The sequence below is a fragment of the Lutra lutra genome, chromosome 9 (genome assembly GCF_902655055.1).
Source record: "Lutra lutra chromosome 9, mLutLut1.2, whole genome shotgun sequence".
In the NCBI taxonomy this organism is placed as follows: Eukaryota; Metazoa; Chordata; class Mammalia; order Carnivora; family Mustelidae; genus Lutra; species Lutra lutra.
Window position 1 is genome coordinate 38003919 of NC_062286.1, and position 13171 is coordinate 38017089.

Sequence of the window (13171 nt, forward strand, 5' to 3'; positions counted from 1 at the left end):
CAAAGACAATGGAGTACAAGGGCCCCTATCATTTACTCAGCTATAGATGCATTTATTTCTTACTAAACCATGCAGATTACAAAACCTGCATTTGAAAATCTCAGAGCATTTAGCTCTTTTCTTATGTATGTTCAGAATTATTATTTATTTTGGTAAAGAGAGCAAAGGAAAAAAAACAAGAAACCTACTGATGACAATTTGAATATTTTTGGTTTTCTCACTACCCAGAGACTATCAATCAGAAAACAACAAGTCATTGACATCCCTAGAAAAAAGACAAATTTTGAAAATCTGTTGGGAACTATAAATGCAGGTAGAATCTTACAGATGCTTTGATCCACAAACCAGTTCCTGCCCTATTTCTTCTCCCTTTCTCCTTATAGCTACTCTTTTTCAGAGCAGTAATCCTACCCTCAAGGATTCAAAAACCATTATTACCAAGATGCAGCTAGAGTCCTGAAGTGTATAATAACCTCATATGTGTTTTGTGCTTTTCTGTCTTCTCTCAGCGGTAGAGTTTCCCAGAATCTTTGGTGTTCATGATTCTCAACAAATGGTGTGGATCCTGAGAGAAAATTCACTAATAGCAACTCCTTTTAGCAGCAATGTCAAACCTGGTGAGTGACAATCGAAGCCACTGTTGCCTGTAAAAGGGACACCAGCTCCACTGGGAATGGAACCGAGCTTGCTTGAGCCTGGCCTTGGGCCCTTCCTACTTCTGGGTGGCAGCCCAATGTCCACAGGAAGGACAAGAAGGTTCTCTTCCACAGAAGAATCCCTGTACCTAGAGATGAGGGTGTGAGGGGTTGACAGTTCCTCTTATCAAGAGAAAATGTCTTCAGATAAGAAGAGGTTGTCCACTTAGGCAGCGGTTGAGCTTCTCCTTGGAGTTTCTCTCCTTTAAATTTCAACCATCGCCACTTATATCCCCAGAATCAAACTGAATCATCTTTTTACCACCAAACCTGCACACTTTCCTAATTCGGTGTCCTTGCTTCTAATAATGGGGGATATTCCTTCCTCCCAGCAAAAGCCAGTCTGTCTCACCTTCTTTCCCTTTTGCTAGGACTTTAATGTTTGATTTAATTCTTCTCTTCCCTATATATTCCACCTTCGTCTGTCTGGTGGATCCTTTCTATCACTGACAGACATGCTCTAATATAATATTTCTAAGCTTAATACTAAATACCTTCTCTTGATTCCCACATTCCATTCTTGCTACCATGCTTTCCCCCTGTAACCAATCTCTACACAGTGCTATGTACTAGTCTTCATGGAAGAGCTGGCTACACAACCAGTTTCTACTTCATCTCCTGCTCATGCTTGCATCAAACAACCTGACTTCTGAACTGTTCTCTCAAGCTCCTCTTCCCAAGGTCACCAGATATGCTCCCCTATCCTCACAATGTTTGGTTCCTCAGCTACAGTCAGCATAATCAGTAACTCTTTCCTTCTTGAACACTTCCCATCTTCTCCTTCTGTAGGAATATTCTCTTGTGGTTCCCTGGCTTCTCTTTGGCATTCTCCTTTCCAACTCCACTTTCTCTATAAAATCTCCAAATGTTGCAGATCCTCAGATCTCAGTCTGCAATCATTATGTAACCCCTCTGAAAGGTTTGGGATCTGGTCTCTTAGATTAATGTATCACATTTATCACTCTGGCATTTGTGCTTCCAACCCAGAAGTCCACTCTGGACGATTTACCCATGTCCTCTCCATGTCCCCTCAGACATCTCCAGCTTCATCTATCCCAAGTAGAACTAGGGGTCTGACTTCTCAAAACTGCTGATGAGCCCAGTCTTCTCCATCTCTATTAGTGGCATTACCATCACTTGTTTCCTCGAGCCAGAAGTTCAGGACACATCCTTGATTTGATCTCTATCCAATCCATCAGCAAAGATGGAGGAGTCCATGTGCAAAATATGCTTTATTTCTGAGATAATATCATCTTTTACCTGGGCCACTGCCATTGCCTCCTCACTGTCCTCCCTCCCCCTTCATTTGTGTAGTGTCTCATCCATTCTCTGCAAAGCATTAAGAGTGACCTTCTGAACTATGTTAATTGAAGAGTAACATTCCCATGTGTTTGTATTTTGGGGGTGGGATGTGGGAGCTAGTATGGAGATCTCAGGGGCACCAGTAAAGGCCCACATAGGGGCCTTTGTCCATCCTTTCCCTGTGACGCTCTCCTTTTAGACCCCCTTTAGCCCCCATGTTTTCCTATACTAGTTTCCTCTTAACTTTAAGGTCTTGGCTTGAACTTCACCTCTGCAGAGAGATCTTTCTTGATTCTTCTAAATTTGGACTCCTACTGTCCCAGGCTTTGGTCTCTTCCCCCAAAACAGGCATTGCAATTTATTCTGGTCGTTTCTCTGCTTACATCTTTGGTCTCATTTTCTGTGGGGCAATGACAATGTCTCTCTTATCCTCAGCTAAATCTCTGGGGCACACATGCAGCCTTGTCCTGAGCGGGAATTCAATAAAGAGAGTTGATGGGAGATTTCTTGGCCCTTGCCTAGAAGGATAGATACAGAACATCCAGGCTCCTGGGCTAAATTAGTTGGGAATTAAATTCAGCTAATAGTGACAGAAAACCCATATAACTGGGACTTAACTAAGAAGTTTATTTCTTTCTCATGAAAAAGAAGCCTGAGCAGGCAGGCTGAGGCCAGTGTGGTGGCTCTATGATACCCCCATAGTCCAAAAATTCTAGCTTTCTGCTTACCAAGCCCAAGTTCTCCTCAACCATCATTCAAGTATTTGAGGCCAGCAGTAAGAAGACACAGGGTATAAGAAAGGAGCTTCTCTTAGCTGAGTCAACTCCTTTTAAAGAACATTCTTAGAAATCCCACACAACACTTCCACATTTATCTAATGGGTTACAACTTCAGCATGTGATCAAATTTAGCTGCAAATGTGGTGGGGAATTTTATTTTTATTTTTGGGTTGCAATATGCCTTGGTAGCAACTGGGGTTCTGATATTAAGTAAGAGAATGAAAGTGGGCTTCAGATAATGATGAAGGGTCTCAGCTACATGGTGAATGGGAGGAGCCTTCTGGGAATGTCCTGATGGCTCAGCATCCCCTCCCCTGGCTGGGAGGAGTAATGTCAGGCCAGAAGGACTGGACTATCTGCTGCTTGGGGCTTGATACCTTTTTCCATTTTTCCTGTGTTTCCAGTCAGTCTTGATTTAATAACATGTACAGACAAAGAATTTCATGATGCGGGGAAAGGCAATCCAGTTTACTTGGGAATCAAGGGCAACCATCTTTGTTTCTTCTGTGCAGAAATTCAGGGCCAGCCTACTCTTCAGCTTAAGGTGAGTGGTGGTACAGCTCATGAGAGAAGCACTGGGAGATACACTTTTTATTTCATTTAACATATCACTGAATAATAATGACAGTTTTTCAATCCTGGATTGTTCAGTTTAAGGAAGGAGATGTGACTTGACTGACCCCCAAGTCAATGGGCATGGTTGTAACATTCATTTGAACATTAGAGCATTCTCTGAAAGCCAGAGGGTACACCCATGAGAATGTTTCAAAAAGGCCAAGGAATTATGGTTTCTTCATCCTTAGTTTTCTTTAACTGCCTCCCAAACCTCCTCCAAGATGCTGGGCTGCTCCCACTTAAGCAAAGGCCACCGAGTGGCATAGGAGACAAGGGGAAGTTATTAGTCTGAATTGTGTGGATTATATGCCTGTGGTTTCTGCACTGAAAGGTAGCATTTGTAGTCATGAAGTGAATCCTTCTGGTTATGATGAATGCCATAAGATGTCAACTCACTTGGAGGCTGGGAATCTTGTGAAATGTCCACACCTGCAGATGGGTGCCCACCAGAAGCTCCCACAAAAGGGGCTTAAGCCTGTCTCTGTTCTCATGGAAGATAGTGCTTCTCAGAGAATCAGAAGCACTTGGTGTTGTGGGATGCTGAGGTAGAGACAAGATATTGGGAGCCAGCAGGTTGTCTGTTTTGACATCTGGTGTCCCTTCACCTGCCTATGTCCCTGGCCTCTGTTCCTCCCTTTGGGGAAAGCAGTCACTCTCAGGGCTGTGTTAATTTCTCTAAGTAATCCTCTCTAATAAGCTTTTTTCCTGATCCTAGGAGAAAAAGATCATGGATATGTCCAAGGAGAAGAAAGCACAGAAGCCCTTTCTCTTTTTCCATAGTAGGGAGGGGTCCACATCTACCTTTCAGTCTGTTTCCTACCCGGACTGGTTCATAGCCACTTCCAAAATGGCAGGGCAGCCTGTTATTCTCACCAAGGAGAGGGGCAAAAATTACACCACTAACTTCTATTTAGAGCCTGAGGACTATATTCAGCCTGTGAGAGCCTGATTCCAGAACAGAGGATCAAGCAGTCAGAGAACCTTCCATTCTGAAACACCATATGTCATCTTGAGAGACCAGCATGCACTGATGCCCATCCATAGCCCACCTCACTCTCAACACCCCAAACCACCTCTTCCTTTAGACATCCATTTCTGCACCATGTCTCCCCTTCTGAACATTATTCTAGTATAAAACCCGAGTCACTTTTTAATTCTTTCCAGATCTTGTCCCGCCATCCACTTAGCTGCCACATCCAGTTAAGTCAACATCCAAAATGCCTCCTGTACACACCTCTTTCTTCCTTTTCTTTCTGACAACCTATGGCCTAGAGATGTGAATTCCAAACATTTTTGTTCATACAATACTGTCAATAAAAGAGTATTTTTTGTTAATTCTGCATGTTTATTACAAATATTATGATGTGTGTTCCAAAATGAATCTAAAGTTTTTATCTATTTAATCTCTACACCCCACATGGGGCTCAAACTCATGACCCCGAGATCAAGAGTCACATGGCCCTTCTGACTAAACCAGCCAGGTGCCCCACCAAAAATGAATCTAAAGGATAAGATAAATGTGAAATAAAAATTTTACATGTCTTGGTCATCATAATGGATTCATAATATCATTAGTTAACAATTTGACAATAATATGTACTTTGGTTAAGATTAATTATTAACTTTAGTGAATTTAAATCAATCCATATTTTGGAGAATCACTTGTATGGGTTTAAATTTTTTTCGGGTGACTTCTCAGAACTTATTGTATTGCCTTTGTTTTTATTTATAAGTTAGCTCAAAGTAGAAGTGCCAACTTTGATATTTTCCTGTTATTATTCATGTTTTCTGGGATTTTAGTCAAATCTCTAATCAATAGTTCCTTTATTAGGATGCTTTTAGGCCAGTTGTCCATTTGGTGAGGGTTACTTCATTTAAAGCCCATCATAAAATCTCCAAATTCACTTAGCCAATCACAAGGAGCTACAATTTACCATAATATCATGCACATGAATGTGAGCATGATGGGCTCTCTCCCCGCAGGAGATCTTGCCCTTTTCTGCACGTGACAAGCAGGGGTATCAGGTTTTGCAAGGGATACCCATTGCTAACTAAGTTCAAATTTCTTAGCCAGGCATAATCTCTTCCAGAACTTATCCTTGTGGCATTACTTCCTGGTGCCTCACTGGCCATGGTTCTGGGATAATCCCAGAATCCCCCCTTATCTCCTGTTTGCCTGCCTCTTACTCTAGTCATTGCTGTGTGACCAGCTCTGAGAAGGTTAACCTAACATGATGTCATCTCAGCTGCACCAAGCATCTGTCTCTCTCTGCTCGGAGGCTCCTAGGACAACTTGGGGAAAGACACTTGCAGAAACTTTCTTGGCACTCACATGTACATACCTGGAAGTGAGATGGGCCTGCCCATGAAGAACCCTTGACCGTAGGTGGTGGGAGTGGGTGGGAACCTACTACTCTCTTGGGTCCTTCAGGCACACAGTTCTGAGATGCATTCTACCTACACGGTTCCTCAGAGGGTCCCAGTAGAATTGAGTCATAGCCACCCATGGCAGCACTGAGCTCAAGAACATACCCTTGCACTGGCTTATCTTGTTTTCCTGCTTCATTTCTCCATGCCCCATTCCTGTTCCCTGGAGTTACTTCTTACCATCTGAATGCAAACCCTTGTCTCAGGTTCTGCTTTCCAGTATAAACCCAAGATAAGACAGATTCAGTCAAAATGAGCTTCTTTTCTCTACCAAGTACACCCAACCCATTGGGTTTCTTCCCTCTGTGCCTCTGCACATGCTTTTGCAAACATTTCAACCACTTTCATCACTGTGTGATGACCCCTGCCTATGTCTTCCTAACACTCTACATCTGTCCAAAGTGTTTAGGGGCTGTTCCTTATCCTCCCAAGTAAATCCAACATCTTACCTTCTTTGATGTCTATGGCACTTTGCCTTTTCAGATGACAGAAATTTCTTTTGTTAGACTTGTGCTAGAGTTATTTCTCCTTGTCTTGGTCTCTTTGCTCCTTTCTCCTCAACCAAATCCTAGGTACACAGAGGGCAGAGATTGTGACTTTGATATTTCTATACACCTTAGGTGCCAAATCTTGCCTCCTACATAACAGCTGCTCAAAATATATTGTTGAAACAAATGAATTCACGTTGCATGTATTAGCATCTCCCGGTGATACTGAAATGTGTCAGAGTGGAGTTTGCTTTATCGTGACAGAGCCAGCTCTAATTGTAAGAAGGGTACAAGGAACATCAAATTCCTCAGAGAAGGTGGGGAAGGAAAGCACAGAAAAGTTGGCTAGGAATTTCCCTGTCTCAACTCTTCTTCCTCCTCCCCGTATGCCAATATCTGACCTTAGGAGACTGTGATGATGTTAGCATATCCTTCCAGGAGGGGATAACTGCAGAAACAAAGCATAACCCAGAGCTTCTCAGAGGACCTCCAGCCAATGTCCACTGAATCGACAGCACCTCCCTCTTGGATTTTGTCCAAGTCTGCACCAAAATACATTCATGCATACTCATAAAACACTTAGGGGCACAGGAAAAGGATTAACAGGGGAATCCAGTATTTCAGTGACAAGGTCAGGACTAAGCATAAATAACCCCAAGGATGGCTTTGAGAGGCTTGTAGTGGCAATGAAATGGACACAGAGTAAGCAAGTTTTCTCAGAAAAGCTGCAAAGAATGTGAGCTCTGTAAATAGCTGAATGTGTAGAAAAAATAGTAGACAGTGATAAAATAAAAACCACAACATAACACTAGGCTGTTTTTATAAATATTAACTTCTCAGAAATCCCAAGAGCACTGGAGGTGAGCAGGAATTAGATGGCTGGCCCATCCAACACTGCCCCCTCCGACAGAGGAAGTGAAGAAGTGGTGGTGGAGGAGGAGGAGAAACCATAGAAGGACCCACCATGAGGTATTCTCAGTTATTTTATTGGCTCTCCTAGTTTGGGGGAGGTTTTAGTCTGTTTGGGCTACTGCAACAAAATTCCATAGACTGGTAGGCATAATAAGAACAAACATTATGTCTTGCAGCTCTGAAGACTGGGAGTGTGATATAAGGGTACCAACATGGTCAGGTGAGGGCCCTCAGAGGGTTGCAGACGTCTCATTGTGTCCTCACACGGTGGAAGGGGGACAAAGTCTCCTAGGCCTCTCTCATTTGGCTGTCGGTTTTGTTGATGATGGCCCTGCTTTCAGGATCTAATTACCTCCCAAAGTCCCCACCCCATCCCCATCCCATTGGATGTGAGAATTTCACCATATGAATTTTGAAGGAATCAGAAATACCCATTCCCACACCCTATCTTTTCCATCTCAGTTACTCAAGATAGAAACTTAGGAGTCACCCTTGATTCTTCCTTTCCTTCAAGCCCTACCTCTAATCCATGAAGTCTATCTCCTAAGAACTCTACCTTCAAAGATCTCCAATCCACCCATCTCTCTTCAGCTTCTCTGCCACTCTCCAATCCAAACCAGGCAGCCACCATTGCTGGCTGGTGCTGTAAATCAGACTCCTGACTGGTGAGTTCCATCTATTCCACCCTCTGCCCATTCAATTCAGTCTCCATGAGTCAGTCAGGATAATCTGGATAAATGTAAATCTAAACTATGTCATTTCTTTAAAAAAAAAAATAACATATAATGTATTATTTGCTTCAGGGGTACAGGTCTATGAATAATCAGTCTTACACAATTCACAGCACTTACCATAGCACATACCTTCCCCAGTGTCCATCACCCAGCTGCTCTATCCCTCCTCCCCACCCCCCCCAGTAACCCTCAGTTTGTTTCCTGAGATCAAGAGTCTCTTATGGTTTTCTCCCTCCCCGGTCACTTCTTGTCTCATTTTTTCCCTTCCCTACCCACAATCCCCCGCCTTGTCTCTCAAATTCCTCTATCAGAGATCATATGATAATTGTCTTTATCTGATTGACTTATTTCACTCAGCATAATACCCTCTAGTTCCATCCACAGTGTTGCAAATGGTAATATTTTGTTGTTGTTGTTAAGATTTTATTTATTTATTTGACAGACAGAGAGCACAAGTAGGTAGAGAGGCAGGCGGTGGCAGGAGGAAGCAGGCTCCCTGCCGAGCAGAGATTCCCCATGTAGGACTCAATCCCAGGACCCTGATATCACGACCTGAGCTGAAGGCAGAGGATGTAACTCACTGAGCCACCCAGGCGCCCGAGATTTTGTTTTTTTGATGGCTGCATAGTATTCCATTGTATATATACACCACATTTTCTTTATCCATTCATCTGTTGATGGACATCTAGGTTCTTTCCATAGTTTGGCTATTGTGAACGTTGCTGCTATAAACATTCAGGTGCACGTGCCCCTTCGTATCCCTACATTTGTGTCTTTAGGGTGAATACCCAGTAGTGTGATTGCTGGGTCATGGTGTAGCCCTATTTTCAACTTTTTGGGGAACCTCCATACTGTTTTCCAGAGTGGCTGCACCAGCTTGCATTTCCAAAAACAGCATAGGAGGCTTCCCCTTTCTCCACATCCTCGCCAACACCTGTCGTTTCCTGACCAGTTAATTTTAGCCATCCTGACTGGTATGACGTGGTATCTCACTATGGTTTTGCTTTGAATTTAAACTATGTCATTTCTATGTTCACTCCTTCAGTGCTTCCATTTGCACTTAGAAGAAAATATAAATTCCCTTCCACAGTTTTAAGGATTTCCTGGATGGCCTGACCCCTGCCTCCAACTCCTCTACCTTCCAGGGTGGTTCTTTTCCCTATTGCTCTTCTCGGTCATGCCAATTTTCAGTTCCTTGAATATGCCAAATTCTTTATAGCCTCAGGACCATTGCATATGCTGTGCTTGTGCACATCCTTATACATATATTAGTTTACTCTCATTCTCTGCTTTTCTTATATGTCACCTCCTCAAAGAAGCCTCCCTTAAGCACCATGTCCATAGTAAGCCCCTTCTACCTCCTGAATTTTCTCTCTCCCGTTTGTTACTGTTTCCTTCACACAATTGTAATGAACTTGTTTATTTGTTTTTATCTCTACTTCCCTCCTTACATTATAAAGTCCTCAGTTCTAGGGAAGAGGTATTTGTCTAGTTTACCACTATATTTCCAGTCCCTGATGCAGTGTCCATATTGAATAAATGTATGTTGAATAAATACATATTAATAAATTAATAAATGAATGACTGAGGAACTGACCTCCTCCCCTTCTCAGAGCTCAGGGAGGTTCAACATAGTAAGCATCCTGGTCCCTAAAATAGGGTCAAAATCCCATTAGGAATTCAGAAGACAGAGGCATCTTCTCCAAGGTTATGGCTCTGCTTATAGCTTTTTCCAGGAACCTCTTCCCAATCCCAGTGCCTAGAAACTGTGGGCTTTTCTAGAGATATACAAAGACAGAAGACTCTTCTAGCATTCCCTACACCAGCAGAGCTTGAAGGGACTGTGGGATAATATTCTTCAGAAGCAGTTGGTGGAAACTCCCACTCCCACTCAGAATTTTGAGATATGTTGGAGGGTAGAAGATAATTCCAGAAGCTCTCATGACACATGTAAAGAAACCTGGGATTGGCAGAAGGCTTAGAACCATGGAACTTTTCTCCAAGGGAGTAATAGATCAAGTGATGATATGGTCCACCCTGGAAAGCATTTGAGTCTGAGAACTACTCAAGTCTCTCTGAGGGTGCTTAACAATGGGTAGAGGCAAGGTGATGCTGATTGTCATACCCTCCCCAACAGCCACTCACACACTCACCACCTACTGAAATCTGATGAAACCAGACTACACCCAGGAGTGTGGGAAAACCTTCCCTGCAGACCCAAAGCAAGTGTCCTGAGAGGGGCTCTGCCTTTCCTATTCTTGCTCTTTGCTTGCAACATTTTGGCACCAGGTCTGGTAAAAAAGAGGAAACACCTTCGAAAACCAAAATATCACCCCCCCCCCCACCAAACATTCTTCAAAAAATGACAAGAAAGTGACTTGAGTTTCCTTGACTAAGATGTTGTTAGGGGGCCCGATACCAAGTGGGAAAGTGGAGTGAATATTGCAAATTCTAAAGAAGTGATTGCACTAAAGGAAAAGAAAACCATGAAGTATTTTGACATTTATACCTAGATGATTAGATGGCCCTTAGAAGTGGATTAGAAAAGGAAATAGACCAAGAGGAAGAAAAAGACCCAGGAGTCACAGGATAAGGCTTAGCCCAGGAGAGAGGTATGGGGATTCCTGCAAATAGAGAATACCTTTCCTGAATGGATCTGAAGATTGGACTAAGAGAAAGAAGATGGTATGGGCAGGAATCTGTCATTTATAGTTATACATTCTAAAAATTCTATCTGGCTTTTAAAAGCAATATGCATGTATTACTATGACAAAGATTAAAATGAGTTAAAATAGTATGATTCTGTGCCCTTGTTTTACTCATCTGAAAATGTCTTTTTCTTTTTCACTGGGGCGAAGACTTAGATCCTTTCAAGGAGATAAATATAGGAAATCCAGGATCATGAAACATCCAAACATGGAAACATTCCAAACAACTTTTGGAAACATCCAAAATCATGAAACATGGCATCTTTCCTCTTTTTTCTGGAGAGGAAAACCAAACCTCTGATGAATATACTTGAGAGAGCACCAAACTCATTTTTCACAATCACATTCACCTGGGTATCAGAGTTTTGGCCTCAATCCCTGTTTTTCTTCGTGATAAAGTCAATGTTGAACTAGAATTTCCATCTCCTGACCCTTTGGAAGAGTGCATTTCTGTGGGTGCCCAAATGACCTATCAATTCCTGGATAGGTCATTCTCAGACCTTCAGTGGCCCTTGAGCTATGAAATAAGTAAGCACTTGATCCTGCCCAGAGTGCCTCATCCTGATTTCTCAAAGCCAGGACCTCAGAGATGTCCCTTTCCTGGTTTAGATTAAGGTGGATGCTGTTGGAGGCCCAGCATTGGTGATTCAGTCAATCAGAGGAGGCTGTGTCTGGGCAAGACAAAATCTAGGGCTGCACTGCCCTGCCTGCATTCCACCTGCAGGCAATTTGCCCTTCCCTAAGTTTCTCCAGTGTGGAGAATGTAATTGAGTCCCTGTAACTATAGCGAAATAATTGCTGAAACTAAACCTGAATCTATAGAGTTGGAGGAGCCCTGGCTCTAGATGCCTCCTTCTGACCCTTAGGTATGTTTATAAGTGCTTGAGAACCAAGTGGCATCTCTCTCTGTCCCTCCCCATGATAAGCATGGGTGTCTGTAGGCATCTGGAACCACAGATAGAGATGTGGTCCTCAACCTCCACGAGGCTATGTATCCACCATATCCAGGTTCTTTCTGTCATGGGCCTCTGTACAAGACCCTTGGTTGTTTTGGAGTTCTCTTGAGACTCATTTGTGGATTCTCTCAATATCCCAGAGAATGTAACCATTTGCTCTTGGACAACCCAGCTCCTGTAGAAGATCTGATAGGTCCATACTATCTGTTTTGTACATATAATGATTTTGAATCATTATATGAATGATGGGATTCTTCTAGATCCTTATAGTCTTTTTATTTTGTCTAGTTTTGAACATATTTAAGGACTGTTTAGGCAGCTGGCCTTATTAACTACCAGATATTATGCTTTGGAGGCAGATTTTCATCAAAATTGTATGCTAAATTTTATGTGCTGATTTGACTGTAGGTCAGCTCCATTAAAGGAGTGGATGTTTGGCACTACTAAATTTGCATGATAATTTTGTGTTTCTTAGTCCAGTTTGATTTCTGCACCATAATTAGGGCAGTTCTGCAATGAGAGAACTTCCCTGGGCATTTCCCTCCTTGAGAGAATGAATAACAGGACTTTTGGTGTGCCTTTGATACAGATATTTGAAGTTCATTGGTATTGTTCCTTTTCAGAGTGAATGACAGCTTGATAGGCACCTCTCTCCCCTCTACTACAAAGCACTATGTGTGGCTGAGATATCCCCAGAGGAAAGATTGATAACTTGGGCCAGGAAACAGCTTGTGATCTGAGCTTTGCACTTCCCAAACAGGAAAGATGCTTTTCTTCTTGCTACAAGATGATGGAGAGGAGGCTTTGGAGAACAGAATATCCAGACCAGATAATCCCAGCCCCAAAGGGCTTCTCATTGCTGGCTGGGCTCAGGGATCTGCCCAAGAGAGTGAAAGATATGAGAACTAAATTGGTAAATAACGTAGTTTTAACCCAAACGCTATTCATCTCTGAGCTGTCCTTGCCAGTCCTCTGTGCAGGGCAAGTTGATATCGTTCCTTCATTTTTTTCTTCAACTGCTCTTGGCTTCTGACCAAAAACCAAGCTCTGCCCTATCCCCATGTGGGACCAGCAGCAGATGAGAGGGACGGGGCCCAGAGCTAGGGGTGAGAAATCTAGGTGCCCAGGACAGCCCTTCTCTGAGGCGAAAGCTTGGAGTTGGGGTATAGCTAGGGGATATCTCGGCTCTCACTTTGCACATTTTCCATTTTGGAATTTTGAGTTCCATTGCTGGAAAACTTAATTTCTCCCCAGTTAGTGTATGTGTATTTTTAGAATTGAGGTTTTTAAAAAAAGATTTTATTTATTCATTTGACAGAGATCACAAGTAGGCAGAGAGGCAGGCAGAGAGAGAGGGGGAAGCAGGCTTCCTGCTGAGAAGAGAGCCCAATGTGGGGCTCGATTCCAGGACCCTGAGATCATGACCTGAGCTGAAGGCAGAGGCCTAACTCACTGAGCCACCCAGGCGCCCCTAGAATTGACTTTTTACTTATTATTTACTTATTAGAATTATTACTTATACTTATTTTTACTTATTACTAACTTATTATTATAA

General features: G+C 42.8%; 1 protein-coding gene across 4 annotated transcripts in view; it reads left to right on the forward strand.

Moving 5' to 3' along the window:
* LOC125109150 (interleukin-36 beta-like) overlaps positions 1 to 4673 on the forward strand; it is a 190584-nt gene extending 185911 nt beyond the window's left edge. For all 4 annotated transcript variants that reach the window (XM_047745833.1, XM_047745830.1, XM_047745831.1 and 1 more), the window contains 3 exons: positions 510 to 617; positions 3181 to 3320; positions 4107 to 4673. In XM_047745833.1, coding sequence (XP_047601789.1) covers positions 510 to 617; positions 3181 to 3320; positions 4107 to 4340 — 482 coding nt within the window. In that variant the 3' untranslated portion in view covers positions 4341 to 4673. The remainder of the gene's footprint in view (positions 1 to 509; positions 618 to 3180; positions 3321 to 4106) is intronic.
* The last annotated feature ends 8498 nt before the right edge of the window (positions 4674 to 13171 follow it).